General features: G+C 36.4%; 1 protein-coding gene across 15 annotated transcripts in view; it reads left to right on the top strand.

Annotated features, from left to right (window-relative positions):
- LOC136844823 (nephrin-like) overlaps positions 1 to 17,500 on the top strand; it is a 532,521-nt gene that overhangs the window by 494,251 nt on the left and 20,770 nt on the right. For all 15 annotated transcript variants that reach the window (XR_010854991.1, XR_010854986.1, XR_010854989.1 and 12 more), the window contains exons 4-8: positions 5,753 to 5,952; positions 6,705 to 6,815; positions 7,288 to 7,491; positions 9,059 to 9,210; positions 13,554 to 13,701. Coding sequence is in view for 7 of the 15 variants with exons in the window: in XM_067114068.1 (XP_066970169.1) it covers positions 5,753 to 5,952; positions 6,705 to 6,815; positions 7,288 to 7,491; positions 9,059 to 9,210; positions 13,554 to 13,701 (815 nt within the window). In the remaining 8 variants the exon portion in view is untranslated. The remainder of the gene's footprint in view (positions 1 to 5,752; positions 5,953 to 6,704; positions 6,816 to 7,287; positions 7,492 to 9,058; positions 9,211 to 13,553; positions 13,702 to 17,500) is intronic.

The following is a 17,500-nucleotide window of genomic DNA, read 5'->3' as shown; positions in this document are numbered from 1 at the left end:
GTGCCGGCTCTCTCTGTCCGTCCGCACTTTTTTCTGTCCAAACTTTTTCTGTCCTCCCTCAGATCTTAAAAACTACTGAGGCTAGAGGGCTGCAAATTGGTATGTTGATCATCCACCCTCCAATCATCAAATGTACTAAATTGCAGCCCTCTAGCCTCAGTAGTTTTTATTTTATTTCAGGTTAAAGTTTGCCATGATCGTACTTCTGGCAACGATACAGGACAGGTCACTGAGCTTAGGTGTTCCGCCCACTCCAGTTACAGTCCATACGTAGAGCCATTTCACAGAGCTCTTGTTTCGGCAAATTAATAGAGCCAGTTTATTAGGTCTTTGTGTAGAGCCATTTCATTTAGACATTTTTTCGACAGTTTCCAAGATCCAATTTATAGTGTCAGTACGTAGAGCCATTGTTTCGGCAATTTCATAGAGCCAGGTAATAAAGTCTTTATGTTGAGCCATTTCCAGAACTATTTTGTAGGACAGTTAGATAGAGACGTTTCACATAACGATTGTTTTGGGGTAATATCATAAAGACATTGAAAAGAGCCATTGCTTAGAGCTTTTTCACAAACAGAGAGAGAGAGAGAGAAAGAGAGAAATATTTCAATAAACAGGTAGATAAATCAATAAACAGGTGTAGACAGAAAGAGAGAGAGAGAGAAAACATGAACAAACCAAATATCTACCATAAAGAATGAAAATGGAACCAAATCCTTTCTTCTGTATACCATCCCCAGCCTTCCCCCTCCCATCCTTCTCTCCCCTCCTCCCCTTTATGTCCCCACCTACCCCTCTCCATTCCCTCCCCTTCCCCATAAAGCCAAATGGCGGATGCCACTGAGAGAGAGAGAGAGTCTCTCATTTGCCTACAGAAATCTTCGTAACTCATTTGGCAATGTAAATGACTCTCCTTTCACGGGAAAGGAAGCGATAAAATGGATTGGAATGCTTAATCAACATCCCCTGATAAAGCAGGGAATGGAAGTGAACACAGAGAGAGAGAGTGTGGATAGAGAGCCATGATTTTTAATTCTAAGTCCTCATGATTTGTAATTACTAAGTCCTCTGGTGAATTGCTCTCTCTGTGCTCTCTCTCTCTCTCTCTCTCTCTCTCTCTCTCTCTCTCTCTCTCTCTCTCTCTCTCTCTTGTCAAGCTTTCTACGCAGGAGGTTCATCCTGAATTCAGCAGCTAAAGATGAACATGGAAATGACTGATGTATATATCCTGGTAGATCTACCATCATCAAGAGAAACGACTTATTATATATACACATATACCTGTGTGTGTGTGTGTGTGTGTGTGTTTGTGAGTGTGTGGGTAGGTGGCAGCGTTTGTTTATCAATCTCTACCCTGCATTACGGAATAGTTTTGCGAATTTGTTATGGTATTTTCACTGCCATCGAAAAATGACACCCACCCTTGTAATGAAAATCATCATTCAACTTTTTAAAAAAAATTATTTCGTAATTTATTCTTGGGTTCAAGTAAATGACTTTTCACGTATGTATCTGTCTATCGATCATGTTATCGAATGTAAATATACATATACATACATAAATATATATATATATATATATATATATATATATATATATATATATATATATATATATATATATACACATATATATATATATATATATATACATATATATATATATATAATATCCTCACTGGTTTCCATAATACACGTAAATATAAACCAGCAGGTTTCCATAAAACAAAACTTCACGAGATGCGCATAGTTAGCCTTCAACTCCTTCTCTTCGACCCGCCCAGCAACCAACCCCGCCCCTAACTAACTCAGTTTCCCATTTCAAAAAAAATAGAAAACGAAAAACTATCAAAAGATAGAGAATAGAAAACTATCAATCGCTTCGCGTAGACACAATCGTTTTCCCCCTCCAGATTAAGTCCGTCGGAGAAAGGATTCTGTGAGTGATTTCATCTCCAGACTCGTTAGAGGGAGAAGAAGATGATGCTGAGTTGACGGTTTTTCCAACGGCCGCATTAATTCTTATGCCTTTTCATGAGGCCAATCTTCTCTCTCTCTCTCTCTCTCTCTCTCTCTCTCTCTCTCTCTCTCTCTCTCTCTCTTTTCTGGCGAGGAGTCGACGAAAGATTCTCCTTAATTCTCTTTGTTTTTGTCCACACCCTTACCGTCTACACTAGCCTTCGTTTTATGCTTTCCATTTTTCTTATATAATAGATCTTACTGGTTTTCCTTCATTCGTCATTCAAATTCCACCCCCATTTTTAATCTCTTTGGTATTAGGCCTGTTGACTACTGAGTTTATTTTGCAATGTGTTTATTCTTTTATCTTCAAATTTTGAAAGAATACGCCTTCGTCACTTTGTCATTGAGAAAGAGGATCGGTAAAACAGCCCCTCTCGACCACTGACTGTCTTTTGTTGACATTTCTTGACCAATCACAGTTACTCCTGCACACACACAAACTCGTCGCTCTACAAGTGTAAATGCTTAATTTGGATCTTTGTCACTTGCATTCGTCTATCACTAAAATTAAAACAATTTTATTAAGAACTGTGTAAAGCTGTTGCTATCGCATTTAACACTGAAGTCACAGCTAACCAGTCAAGTGCTTGCCAGGTCAAGCATAGGAAGGGTATAGGCCAAATGACTCACGCATCTTGGCCTAGGCTCGATACGATCACATAATCATGTCTGTGAATAGGCAAATACCTGCCAGCAAGACTAGGCCTAAATTTCAGTGAAAATATGTAGGAGGGTGAAGGTATGTGGTTACTCAAAGGTGTTCCTGAGTTTACCCATATCCCAAAGGAAGGTAGGGAGTTGTGGACCACCTGATTCTTCTAAGCAAAGTAAACATTTGAAGGAACGGGAATTTTTAGTTTTGCAACCTCAGGACATTGCACTGCATTTGAGATAAGTTTAGAATTAGAATTGTAGACTTATTCAGTGTTATACGCAAGGACTGGAGACCCTATTCCCTTGCATCTTATGTAAGCTTAGGTCTAGGTCTGCATTTGCTAGGTATATTGGGAGGCTAGGTTTTGTTAGGTTAGTTTAGGTTTGGCTTTGTCTATCATAATCAATTCGTTATCTTTAAAATATATGGTTATATGGGAAAGAGGTATGGGCCAACATCAAAACGGGTTATTTCTTACTGAAATGACGGGGGAAAAAATATCCAGTCACAAAATAAAATAAATCCCCAGAAAAATCTGGTAGTTATGAAGCGAGACTTGTGTTGGAACTTGTAAAAACTGAGTTTATCATCTCCCTCCTTTACTCCTCTTCTTGAATCACTTCATCCTATTCATTAACTGCTTTGAAAAAGAGTTGGTCACTCCTTTGTCTTCCTTTAATCGTTCTTGTAATGATTTACCTTATTTTCCTCATTTACTCATTCTTGTTTTTCTATATACCCGAAGCCTCACCCAGGCAAAACTTGATTTTCATTTGTCTCTCTCATCTCTTGGCTTTCCTTGCCTAGTATATGCTATTTCCTTTTTTGAATCAAGATATATTCATATAAAGGTATTAGGTCAAAAGTGAAAGGTGATAATATTTGGCAATGTCTATGTATACATGTATGTTATACGTGTGTGTTTGTACATAGTGTTCTCTCTTATGTATGTACATTTGTCAGACTAGAACCTAGAAGAGAGAGAGAGAGAGAGAGAGAGAGAGACTTCTACAAGGATAACTGCTTTGAAAAGCAGCGATCAGTGTTAGATCCATTGGAGAGAGAGAGAGAGAGAGAGAGAGAGAGAGAGAGAGAGAGAGAGAGAGAGAGAGAGAGAGAGAGAGAGAGAAGGAGCGATCAGATAACCATCATGTTAGTGTTAAATCCATTGGAGAGAGAGAGAGAGAGAGAGAGAGAGAGAGAGAGAGAGAGAGAGAGAAGGAAAGTGCATTCTACAAAGATAACCATCATGAAAAACATAGATCAGTGTTAAATCCATTGGAGAGAGAGAGAGAGAGAGAGAGAGAGAGAGAGAGAGAGAGAGAGAGAGAGAGAGAGAGAGAGAAGGAAGTGCAGTCTTTACAAAGATAACCATCATGAAAACATAGATCAGTGATCCATTGAGAGAGAGAGAGAGAGAGAGAGAGAGAGAGAGAGAGAGAGAGAGAGAGAGAGAGAGAGAAGGAAATTGCATTCTACAAAGATAACCATCATGAAAAACATAGATCAATGTTAAGATCGCCATTTTCCCATTACGACATTTTCATACTGAATTCCCCTTTTCCTTCCTCTGCCATCCTGACTGCCGCAATCAGGTCCTTCATTATTGCAATGAAATGAGAAGGGTTTTGGTATGATCCTTCTTTGATGCCATCTCTCGTCTTCCAAGAGCATGGTTGGCATTCCTTCCTGTTTGCTTGCTGGAAGCAGGCATGGTAGTACGTGGTACGGTACGGAATGTTTTCCTGCACCTGTACCTGCCTAAAATCAAAAATTTGCACTTCGTACTGTACCTCAATTATTTTCCGCACTGTAAAAGTTAAGTATACCTTTAGTTTAACCAGACCACTGAGCTGATTAACAGCCTCCCAGAGGGCTGGGTCCGGGAAGGATTAGACTTATTTTACGAGGCCAAGAACCACCTGGTTACCTAACAACGGACCTACAGCTTGTTGTGGGAATCCGAACTACATTATAGCGAGAAATGAATTTCTATCACCAGAAATATATTCCTCTAATTTCACTGGCCGGCCGGATTCTGGAACGCCATTCCTGTAGAGTGATAGCCGAGAACGATATCGATCAGTCCGTACCGTACAGTACGGTAAAAATAACGTACCGTAATTCCGTACTTTTATGAAAATTTCAACGTTAACAGGTGTAAATTAGCAAAGGGACTTTATACGTACATGTGTATATATTCAGTTGTCGTAATAATAATAATAATAATAATAATAATAATAATAATAATAATAATAATAATAATAATAATAATAATAATAATAATAAATCATTATGAGACAATATGGGATTATATGGCTGATGCTGTAAGCGTTTGTAACGTGTTACTTTAAGAATTAGACACAGACATAAACATGTTAATTAAGGAATTCCAAACACACACACACACGCATGCATGATATGTTACAAACTGAAATGTTAAGTACCTTAGTGATCTCATTGTGCAGTCACTGAATCGGCCAAATATGCATTAGTAATTGCTTAGTGATATATCCAAGCCTAAGGTAGGTTACGGTACGGTACGGAATTTTGCCCATTTCTTCCGTACCTGAATCGTGCCGTACCGTACTTTGGTAAAATTATTGTACCGTAATTCCGTACCGTACATATAGACTAAATATCAACCGTACCGTACCGTACCGTACTCCGTACCGTACTGTACCGTAATGCCAACCTTGCTGGAAGGATGTTACCTTGTTGTCAGAGGTGGAATAATGTTGTTGCTTTTAGAGAAGTGTTTTGTTAAAGGGTTGTCTTGTTTGTAGTAAATAATACAGTACCACTTTTAATAATATTCATTTTATGTTAGAGAATGAGAAACAACACTCATTCCCATGAGTCACATGGAGAATGATAAACAGCATACATTCTAGTGAGTCACATAAAAAATGAGAAACACACACTCGCGAGTCATGTAGAGAATGAGAAACAACAGACATTGTAGTGTTTCATGGAGAATGAGAAACAACACATTATCTAGTGAACCATACACATACTCTGGTAGGTAGAAATGATCTACAACAAACATCACCTCCCTCTCTTCTTCTTCTTCTTTCAGTTTTGACGCCCGTACGCCCATGGGGCGTCACTGGATCGAGGAGGAATCCCTGGGAGACCGCGCCCAGTTCATCTCCGACGTGGAGGAACCCTACCTCCGCCTGCAGAGCGTCCAGTACAAGGACGAGGGCGTCTACACCTGCAGGGTAGATTACAGGCTGACGCCCACCGTCAGGACCAAGACTAAGCTGAAAGTCATCAGTAAGATCTTTGTTGATTTGTATTGTCTTTTCTTCATTCAGATAAATTGAATCATTATAATTTTTGTGGTTGACTAGTGTTTTCTTGTCGTCACTCAGATAAATCGAGTCATTGCAATTATTTGTTTGACTTGTATTTTCTTGTCGTCACTCAGAAATTTGAATCATTGTGATTTTTGTTTGACTTGTATTTTCTTGTCGTGACTCAGATAATTTGAATCATTGTAATTTTTGTTTGGCTTGTATTTTCTTGTCGGCACTCAGATAAATTGAATCATTATAATTTTTGTGACTGACTTGTATTTTCTTGTCGTCACTCAGATTAATTAAATCATTGCAATTATTTGTTTGACTTGTATTATCTTTTCGTTACTCAGATACACTGAATCATTGCAATTAACGCTATCAAATTGTGGTTAAATGCATTAAAAAGTCAGTTAATTTAATTCATCTTTGTCGTTATTAACATTTTTATAACGAATTCCTGTTCACGTTAGCGTGGATTTTTTAAGATCGTAATGAACGTTCACGTTTTACTTTTTTTTCGTAAGTCATAGAAATAATCTGAGTTATCTTCAATCAAGCAACAGAAATTTAAGCAGGAAATAAGTACAGACCTCAAAAGCCCCAATATATCCCAGATTTCATGGCATTTTACAAGTACTCTGCACCAGGAAGCTGATAATCCCACATCTTTGCAACGAAAAACGTATGATTATCGTTTATCGAAGTCTAATCATTTTTTTCTTGCAGTTCCCCCTGGGAGATTAGCAATCATCGACGAAAACGGAGTTGAAGCTGATCAGAAAATAGGACCTTATGACGAAGGCACAACCATCAAGGTGACATGCTTGGTCTTCGAAGGTAAGATTGATTGATTTGTGTTTACTAAAGCTGGCGTCACAGTCGAAGGTAAGACGTCGGAGACTGAAGTGAAATTAATTTTGGGAGTATTATGGGACACATTTTAATTGAAATATATTAAAAGCTAACTATAAAAGAAGGTTTTAGAGTAATATATGTCATGTTTTATTTGGTAGGTCAGTGGGAGTGTTAGGGGACAGTTTTGGGTGATTACACGAAAGCTCAATAAAATTTGTATAAATAAACGGAATTTTTGTAAATAGGGTAAATGATATTAAAGAGGCTAATTTTATATATATACAGTATATATATATATATATATATATATATATATATATATATATATATATATATATATATATATATATATATGTATATAAAATCATGTATGTATCTAAGCATATACAAGTGTAAGTGTAGGCATTCGTGTACCACTCTAATCTCTAATCCACTCTGGTCTTCCTCCTAACAGGCAAACCAGCGCCGCAAGTGAAGTGGTGGAGGAAGTCTCGTCTCCTGGACGACATTGTGGAGTACGCCAACGCCTCCGTCTTCCAGAACATCCTGGAATACGGACCCCTCGGGAGGGACCACCAGGGCGCCTACTTGGTGTGCCAGGCCACCAACACAGATAAGGTCTCGCCCCAGGCCAAGGGCGTGACTCTCGATATCAACTGTAAGTTTTATTGGGACCTTCAGAGAGTCCAGGTGGTCTCATTTCCTTCTCTTTCCTGGAGAGATTTCTGATTCTCTCTCTCCTCTCTCTCTCTCTCTCTCTCTCTCTCTCTCTCTCTCTCTCTCTCTCTCTCTCCTGTAAGTTGTATTGGGACTTTCAGAGAGTCACAGGTCCTCATCATATCCTCTTTCCTCAAGATTTCCTGATCTCTGATTTCTCTCCTCTCTCTCTCTCTCTCTCTCTCTCTCTCTCCTGTAAGTTGTATTGGGACTTTCAGAGAGTCCAGGTCTCATCATATCCTCTTTCCTCGAGAGATTTCTGCTCTCTCTCTCTCTCTCTCTCTCTCTCTCTCTCTCTCTCTCTCCTGTAAGTTTTATTGGGACCTTCCGAGAGTCCAGGTCTCGTCATATCCTCTTTCCTCGAGAGATTTCTGATCTCTCTCTCTCTCTCTCTCTCTCTCTCTCTCTCTCTCTCTCTCTCTCTCTCTCTCTCTCTCTCTCAACTGTAAGTTTATTGGTATTTTAAGAAAGTCCAGGTCTTGTCATTTCCTTTTCACTTTCCTCGAGATTTCTCTCTCTCTCTCTCTCTCTCTCTCTCTCTCTCTCTCTCTCTCTCTCTCTCTCTCTCTCTCTCTTCGTCTGTACTTTTAAGTGATTGTTTTGTCTTTTCAATTCGTTATTTTATATTTATACTTATAACAAAGGCTGTTGTTAGGTTGAAGTATAATAGTTGGTTTATTCATAGAGAAATTATTTAACAGATTATACACAATAGGTCCCAGTAGATTAAATTCAAGCTCAAGATTTGTTTTGACTGGAGGACTTTTTATCAAAATTTTCTATTAAGTCCTTAACTATTATCTATGAAATATCATGGCTTGTCTGCAAAATTTGAATGATTTATAAAAGCTCAAAGATCGTCTGTGAAAGATTCAGAACAATTTGAGCTTTTAGATTTTTTGAAAAACTCAAAGTTTTAAAAAAACATAATAGATTGTCAATGACACACAGGATATTGTCATTGTCTATTAAAGGTAAAGAAATTGTCGTTGAAGTATTTTAAGAGTATAATTGTGTATATAAACCAAAAATGAACACTAAGGAAAAAAATTTTTAAAAATATATTAAAAAAGAAAATTCAGGAAGGCTTTCCATGTAGTACACGATTAAAAATTCCTGTTCAGTAAAATTCTCAATGTAAACATCTCGCTAGAATTAATTTCTCACGAAGACAGCTCACGCACTTATAAATGCATTCCCCATAGTGAGGGGACTAGCTGTCAGTGCTCCTCATGCGGTGCACTGTAGGCAAAACTTAAAGTTATTTGCAGCGTCCTTTTAACCCCTAGCTGCAACCGCTTTCGTTCCTTTTACCGTACCCCCTTTCATATTCTCTTTCTTCCATCTTACTTTCCACCCTCTCCTAACAATTGATTCATAGTGCCAGGTTTTCCTCCTGTTACACCTTTCAAACCTTTTACTGTCAATTTCCGTTTCAGCGCTGAATGACCTCATAGGTCCCAGTGCTTGGCGTTTGGCCTAATTTCTATATTGAATTCCCTCCACAGTTAAACCCTCGACTGTCGAAATATTGGGGACCCGGGAACCCATGACTGCCGAAAAGGAACACACGGTCGAGTGCCAGAGCATAGGAGCCAGACCGGCTGCAGACATCACCTGGTGGTTGGATGACGTCGATCTCACCAATCAGTCGGTTACGGTAAGTCCCGGGTCTCGAACAAATGTCGGCAACTTGTTGCATACTGAACACAGACGTGTTGAATACATGTCGACGACTTGTTGAATACATGTCGACGACTTGTTGCATATACAACACAAACATGTTGAATACATGTCGACGACTTGTTGCTAGTCTTAGCCAGTGTGCTTTATTCGACTACCCAGCATTTACCAAAGATTTGTTCTCTATTTATGGTCATAGACTTGTTTTTAACATGTTTGTGATATGTTTGCAATATGTTGCTAAGCTGTTTATGACGTGTTTACTGTTGTGCGGACGCAGCACGAGACTTGATGTAAGGACTCTGCTTAGTCATTCTATTTTCCTTTGCGCTTTATAAATGTCTTTTGTGCGTGAAAGGGTTTTGAATATGTCTTGACCTTGATCAACCTTGTTTGTGTGTCTTACATAAATTTAGCTTGCTTCAGGTAAGTCTCAACTGGACTTGTAAGAACTGTAAGAACCATCTGACGATGGGTCTGGTAACCTGAACAATTTTTGTGAGGATCCAAAATTTTTAAATGAACGTGTGTAGTTAATACAGTACAACATTCTAGTAACTTCAGCAACCCCCGGCTTAAGGCATGAGATTTGTAGGGATCCTAAGTCGATGTTCAACAAAGTAAACTGTGTAAGATGAGAGAACTCACGTAATCTTTGTCTTTGTTTCGCTTTTCAACACTTCCGGATTGCTGTCCAAGACTTGTAAGGATCCAGTGGTCTTCTCCAACGATGTGTTTTTTTTAAATTTTCGGTTGAATTTAATTGGAGGTTGTCTTCATTTTGAATTGCTCGTATTTCAAAACTTTTCATGAACAATTATATCCCAGTGAAGTGCAACAGACAGTGAACAATTACGTGGTTCATACCATCATCGTTAAGGTGTTTTATAGCAGTGTTGTTCCAACCTCATTTTCATAATATTTTTTATCATGCATTAAAATTTCATCGATCATTCAAAAAAGGATCTTAGGAATTCTAAATTTTATTGAGAGAGGCTTCCCCCTTCTAGTGCAGTTCGCCATTTTCATTATGAGGTCCAAATGTTAGTCAATCCTGAAGGTTATGTTATTTTTAGTCCACTGAAATAATGACTGAATTTTCAATTTCCTAAGCCAAGGACCAGAAAATCTTTCATTTCGGTTTGAAGTTCATGTATTTACGATGCCATAGTTATTTATTTAACTTCTGTCAAATATGCTTTGGAAGTTGCTGCCTAATTAATAAATGAAGATAATGATAACGAAAACAAAGCTAAAATCGTAATTCCCAACAGTCGACATTTCTTCAGATATATGAAATACCCCAAAGTAAAATTGTACCTTGACAGCAAATCAGCGTCAGAAAAACAAGGAGGCCAAAACATCATTGTAAATTTAGAAGGAACAAAACAAGGCGTTTTGAGCTCGAGTATTGGAAAAGGCTTTTCTTTTCCCGTCGGAGAAAAGAAAAAAAAAGTCTTTGGAAAAATCATTTTCCGTTGGGTAACTTTGGCTCTGGAGAATGACGAAAGCGTAGCACTTTATTTAAAGAATAAAGTTTTTCCATCGAGAGAAAATTGCCCGTTGATGTATGTGAGATATATATATATATATATATATATATATATATATATATATATATATATATATATATATATATATATATATATATATGTATATATATATATATATATATATATATACATATATACATATATATATATATATATATATATATATATATATATATATATATGTATATGTATGTATATGTATATATATATATATATATATATATATATATATATATATATATATATATATATATATATATATATATATATATATATATATACTATCGCATAGCGTATATTGCAGAAACTATCAAAAGGTACGGATCTCAAATTGACTAACTAAAGTATAGATTAAACTACGTGCCAATCCTATAGGAATTTCTGTTTTGTTAGCTTAATATCTTTGCTAACAATTGAGCGTATTTTGATCATCATATGATTGAACAGTAATAATTAAGAAAAATCCTATTCGTTCGTCAAAGTGAATTTTTGTATTCATATTGAATCCACTCTCTCTAAAGAAGAAGTTTCAGTTAATCTTTTTTAATATAACTTTTTAATGTAATAAAAAAATATTGTATCGATACCTAGATCATATACCCATTTCATTTGATTATTCCTAAAGCATGGTTCCTTTGCATTGCTTTTTCTCTGCTTTTCCTTTTTTAATAGAGCTGATGTTATGACATTAGTCTGTGACGACTTACTTTTACTACTGCTACTAGTAGCAGTAAAAGTAGTAGTGCTACTACTGTTATTGCTACTACTATTGATAAGTTGCGTCAAGAGACACGGCTTCCACAGAGTCCAAGCTCTCTCTCTCTCTCTCTCTCTCTCCTCTCTCTCTCTCTCTCTCTCTCTCTCTCTCTCTGTGTGTGTGTGTGTGTTTCTTTATATACTTTCATGCCCGTCTGTTGGTCCTGCCACGATGAAAATACTTTATTCTCTCTCTCTCTCTCTCTCTCTCTCTCTCTCTCTCTCTCTCTCTCTCTCCCCTCCCGTATTTCTCTATATACTTTCATGACCGTCTGTTAGTCTTTCCACGATGAAAATACCTTATTCTCTCTCTCTCTCTCTCTCTCTCTCTCTCTCTCTCTCTCTCTCTCTCTCTCTCTCTCTCTCTCTCTCTCTTATCTCTGGGTCCTTTCAGCCATTGGCTTCCTCAGTACGCACCCTCAAGTGTCGATCTTCTTCTCCTGTTTTCTGGGCGTGAAATGAGCTTATGTCAACACCCTTGATAATTTACTTTATGTTCGCATTGCTCCGCTGGACGGCTTAGCAAGTGGCATATTTACCCGGGCTGAATATCGCTATCAGTGTCGTTTTACACTTGACTCATTTCTGTGGCTATTTTCTTCTTTATTCGTTTACTTTTTTTATTTATTCGTTTATTTAATTTAATTGATTGATATTTAATCATTTTTTTTATCTATTCATTTATTCAGATACCGCCATTTTCTATGATTTTTATATTTAGGCATTTAATTATAGCTCTGCTTACATCCACTCGTATTCATTTTCACGTAATTATTTTCACTTTTTTTTGTTTATTAACATACTTTTTTTTCATTTATTTGTTCAGCTACGCACAGTCATAACATTTTATTTATTCATATACTCATAATAATTCGATTATTTCTTTATTCATATAATTTCATTATCTGCTCACATGCATCTTTACTTATTTACTACTTCATTTCACATACTTATTTACAATTTACACTTGCTTATTTATTCATTCTCTCATTCCTTCATTCTAATTTGTTACCTTAAGTACTGGCTTTCATTTTCCTTTAGATGTTTACATAGCCATTTTAATTCATTTATTCCTTTATTCATTTTCACTTGAAACTCTTTATGCACATTTTTTATCTTCTGCTCAGTTACTTGTAGACAATCGTTTTTGTTTATCTAATCAGTAACGCCAGTCATTTCCATTATCTAGTCATGAACAAACATCTTTTTTTATTTATCTAATCATTAACAAACCTTTACTTTCATTTGTCTAATCATATACAAACCTTCATTTTCATTTGTCTAATCATTAACAAACCTTCCTTCTGATTTATCAAATTATTAAAAACCTTCACTTCCATTTATCCAATCATTAACAAACTTTCATTTCCATTTACCTAATCACTAACAAACCTTCATTTCCATTTGTCTAATCATTAACAAACCTTCATTTCCATTTACCTAATCACTAACAAACCTTCATTTCCATTTACCTAAACACTGACAAACCTTCATTTCCATTTACCTAATCACTAACAAACCTTCATTTCCATTTACCTAATCATTAACAAACCTTCATTTCCATTTATGTAATCACTAACAAACCTTCCCTCTCATTTATCTAATCTTTAACACACCATTTCCATTTACCTAATCATTAACAAACCTTCCTTCTCACTTATCTAATCATTAACACACCATTTCCATTTACCTAATCATTAACAACCCTTCCTTCTCATTTATCTAATCATCAACAAACCTTCATATCCTTTTGTCTAATTATTAACAAACCTTCCTTCTCATTTATCTAATCATTACCAAACCTTCATTTCCATTTGTCTAATCATTAACAAACCTGCATTTCCATTTACCTAATCACTAACAAACCTTCCTTCTCATTTATCTAATCATTAACAAACCTTCATTTCCATTTACCTAATCATTAACAAACCTTCCTTCTCATTCATCAAATCATTAACAAACCTTTATTTCCATCTACCTGATCACTAACAAACCTTCACTTTCATTCCAGGCGAAGGACAAGGAAGGCAACGTGTCTTCCAGCATCATGACCATCACTCCCAGGGAAGATGACGCTGGAAAACTCCTCACCTGCAAAGCCCAGTCACCTGTCATCAATCACGAGCCTCTGAATGACACCTGGAAGCTGGAAATCTACTGTAAGCAAATATTTGAATAATAATTTTCTCTTATTTTAGTACTTTAACAGATTACTTACATTTTTATTTATTTGTCAATTTGTTAATTTGTCTTTTTTTTCTAATAACTTATCTCTTCCTTCTGTATTTTCCATTACCTTCGAATGAACACCATAATATTCTTTGGAAGCTTGAATCTCAAGTCAGTGGCCTCTGTGTGGGCTTGTTCCGTATGAATAGGGTTCATCTTCTGAATAGTAATAATAATGATGAATAGGCTTTTCGACCATTCTTCTTAATGCTTTGGGGTGTCACTTACTTGCTGGTGAAGCTTCATAGTATCTGTGACTGGACTTGTTATATTGTCCTTTCCTTGTTCAGTGGGTTAATTTTCTATTTTATTTTTTTTTTAAATCAGCCACTAGTCACTGACAGATACTTGATGAAAGCTGGAAATCTGATATAAGTTCGTGTTTGTAGCTTTAAAGTGTTTATTTACGAGATTTTTAACGCTTCTGTAATTTATAACAAGTTTTTCTAGGTTATAAACATCAACCACGACCCTTGAATGACTTTTGAAAGCTGACAACTTTTAACAAGAGAATGTTTTATCTTAAACTTACTTACAGCTCAAGCTATAGAGTGTTTGTTGACGAGTTTTGGCATAGTTTTTCTTTTTAGCTGCAGGGCTCAAGATGTTTATAACGAGGTTGTTGTTATCTAGCATCAGAGACGTTGTTGAGGCTTCCTCTAATTACAGAATGAATTTATGTTCAGTTTTGTTGAGATTATTTTTGTTTTGCATCAAAGAACCCTTTGTCAGTGATGCATATTTGCAACCCTAAAAGATCTGGTGTGTTTTGATGAGTCTATGATAGTGTTAATTTTAATGGGCTTTTTCCTTTTTCTTTACTATAAATGAAGTGTTTTTGTAATTAATCTCATAGTTCCATTTTTAATATTTATGTTAAATTCTTGATCATTCACTGTTCTTCTTTTTTGTTTTAATATTTATGTTAAATTCTTGGTCATTCACTGTTCTTCTTTTTCATTTTAATATTTATGTTAAATTTTTCGTCATTCACTGTTCTTTTTCATCCCCCTCCTCATTTCCCTCGTCCTTCCTCGTCTTAGACCTAACAATAGCTAGGTTCTCGAACTGCAGTTGACATCACAGTCCTCCTCCTCCTCCTCCTCCTCCTCCTCCTCCTCCTCCTCCTTAAATCCAACAATAGCAAGACTCTCGGCGTGGAACTGACATCTAAGGCTGACATTTGAGTCGTTTTCGTTCAGACTTCTTTAAACTGGAAATCCTTCACTACACCTCAAACTGAGTTACATAAAGAAGTGTTTGCGAAGTCGTAGAATTATAAATAAAATTATTATAAATAACTGTAGTGACTATGAATAATTGTTATAGATTATTTAACCGATAGTTACAGTGTTTGTACCAATTCCATCTTGTTCACCTCCATCTTTTGAAATAACGTCTGAAAACAACCATCGAAAGATTGTTTTCTTTTAGCTCTTTCGAATATTGAGCCTTTTTGTGTCTTCTTGCCCTCAAGTATTCTCTCTCTCTCTCTCTCTCTCTCTCTCTCTCTCTCTCTCTCTCTCTCTCTCTCTCTCTCTCTCATGCCTAATCATGAAGTCAGCATTTGTTTTTCTAGACAAATTAGAGATTTTTTTTAGAGTTAAAATCATTGCTCGTATTCCTACTGACAATAATACCTAAGATCTCTCTCTCTCTCTCTCTCTCTCTCTCTCTCTCTCTCTCTCTCTCTCTCTCTCTCTCTCTCTCTCTCTCTCTCTCTCCTCTCTCTCTCTCTCTCTCTCAAAATATCTGAAATGATTTCTCCATGTCATTTTACACTTATGCACTTCGAAGGTTAAATATCTGAAATGATTCCATCATGTCATTTTACATTACGTATGAACGGTTGAGTCTCTGAAATGATTTCCCCATGTCATTTTACATCACGTATGAAAGGTTCTCTATACTTTAATCCTCATTTTTATTCTCCACTGCATACGGCACTACAAGTCAAGTTTGTTTACCCGTCACTGTATGTAAATGCGATTCGAAACAGGACTAAAACTTCAGTTTGACAGCTGTAAAATTCGACAGCCAAAACAAATCCGATATTCCAATTGTTTTATTTTCGTTGAGTCTTGTCGTTGCTTTGTCATTCTCTTTGGTTATTCATGTGTCAGGTCTTTTATTCTTTTATTTCTTGCAGTTTCGGTGTTTCTCTTATCCCTTTGTGTCATGTTTTCCTTAAATTTTATTTCCTGCAGTTTCTCTGTTTCTCTTATCCCTTTCTTTCATGTTTTCCTTATTTTTTTTTTTATATCCTCCATTGGGCACTGCAATATCAAGCGAATCTTTCAACTGTTTTGAGTCATATCTGCTCCTCAGAATACCCTAATTTGCTTTTTATTCTCTTTATCTTCTTTTTTCGACAAAATTTAAACTTATTTTACATTTACATACCTGTTCTTGGTGTTATCTCTAATCTTCCGTCCAGGTCTGTGATCTTTCGAACTATAATCCATTCGTGACATGTTGCAATTCCAATATTTTTTTATGCATTCTACATCCATTCTACTTTTTCTGTCTTAAATATAGATATTGATACTTCAGTTGTATCCTACATGTTTTTATATTATTACCTGTCGTCAAGGTTTCATTTCCCCTTGGCCAAGATCTTACATGTATTTCATTTGTTCAGTGAATGAAACATGTATTTCATTTGTTCAGTGAATGAATACATTGCCTTCATTAAGTCAGACTCCCTTTCTTTCAACTTTCCCTTTCTTTATTCAAATATCCTACGTTTTACATTCATTATTCATTCCTTCCATTCATTACCCGTTCGTGATACAATTATCATTTTAATAAAATTTTCATAATCTGAGCATCACCAAATATCAATTCTTTCTCTTCAGTACTCCAACCTCCCCCGTCTTCCCACTACCCCCATTTCTTCTCAACCCCCACCCCACCCCTTCTCATCCCCCCAACTCCAACCATCATCATCATCATCACCGTCACAGCATCCAAGAGAAAACTGCCAAGAGAAAGCAAACTTTCCCTTCACGAGCGCCTTCTGATACTGTATGACTGTGACTCCTATCTGGTGTCTGCTTTGATTCCTGACTCGAAATCTTCGCTGTATGTGATATGTGATGTGTCCCGCTTTGAGTTTGCTTTCTGTTGATGTATGTGTCGTTTCGAAACGGTCGGCTTTGCCTGGAATATTTTCCTTTACTGTGTTGTAGTGTGAGTTCTGTAAATACGTAGTCTTGCTGAGAGAGAGAGAGAGAGAGAGAGAGAGAGAGAGAGAGACTCTGACATATTTACCTTTATTCTATTTGTATCAATTCTGTAAAGGCATAGTCTTACTGAAAGAGAGACAGACAGACAGACAAACTGGCATATTCAACTTTGTTCTGTATTAATATGAATTCTGTAAAGACATTGTCTTACTAAGAGAGAGAGAGAGAGAGAGAGAGAGAGAGAGAGAGAGAGAGAGAGACTGACATTTACCTTTACTCTGTATTAGCATATGAGTTCTGTAGAGGCACAGTCTTACTGAGAGAGAGAGAGAGAGAGAGAGAGAGAGAGAGAGAGAGAGAGAGAGAGAGAGAGAGAGAGAGAGAGAGAGATTAAAATGTTTTCCTTTATTCTGTATTAAATTAGTATGAATTCTGTGGATAAATAGTCTTACTGCCAGAGAGAGAGAGAGCTGGCTTCCTTTAATACGGTATTTGCTGTTTCTTGAAATTCCCATTATTTTTGCAAATGTATCTTTTAAAC

Source organism: Macrobrachium rosenbergii, chromosome 2 (assembly GCF_040412425.1).
Source record: "Macrobrachium rosenbergii isolate ZJJX-2024 chromosome 2, ASM4041242v1, whole genome shotgun sequence".
Taxonomy (NCBI): Eukaryota; Metazoa; Arthropoda; class Malacostraca; order Decapoda; family Palaemonidae; genus Macrobrachium; species Macrobrachium rosenbergii.
This window is presented reverse-complemented; position numbering and strand designations above follow the sequence as displayed.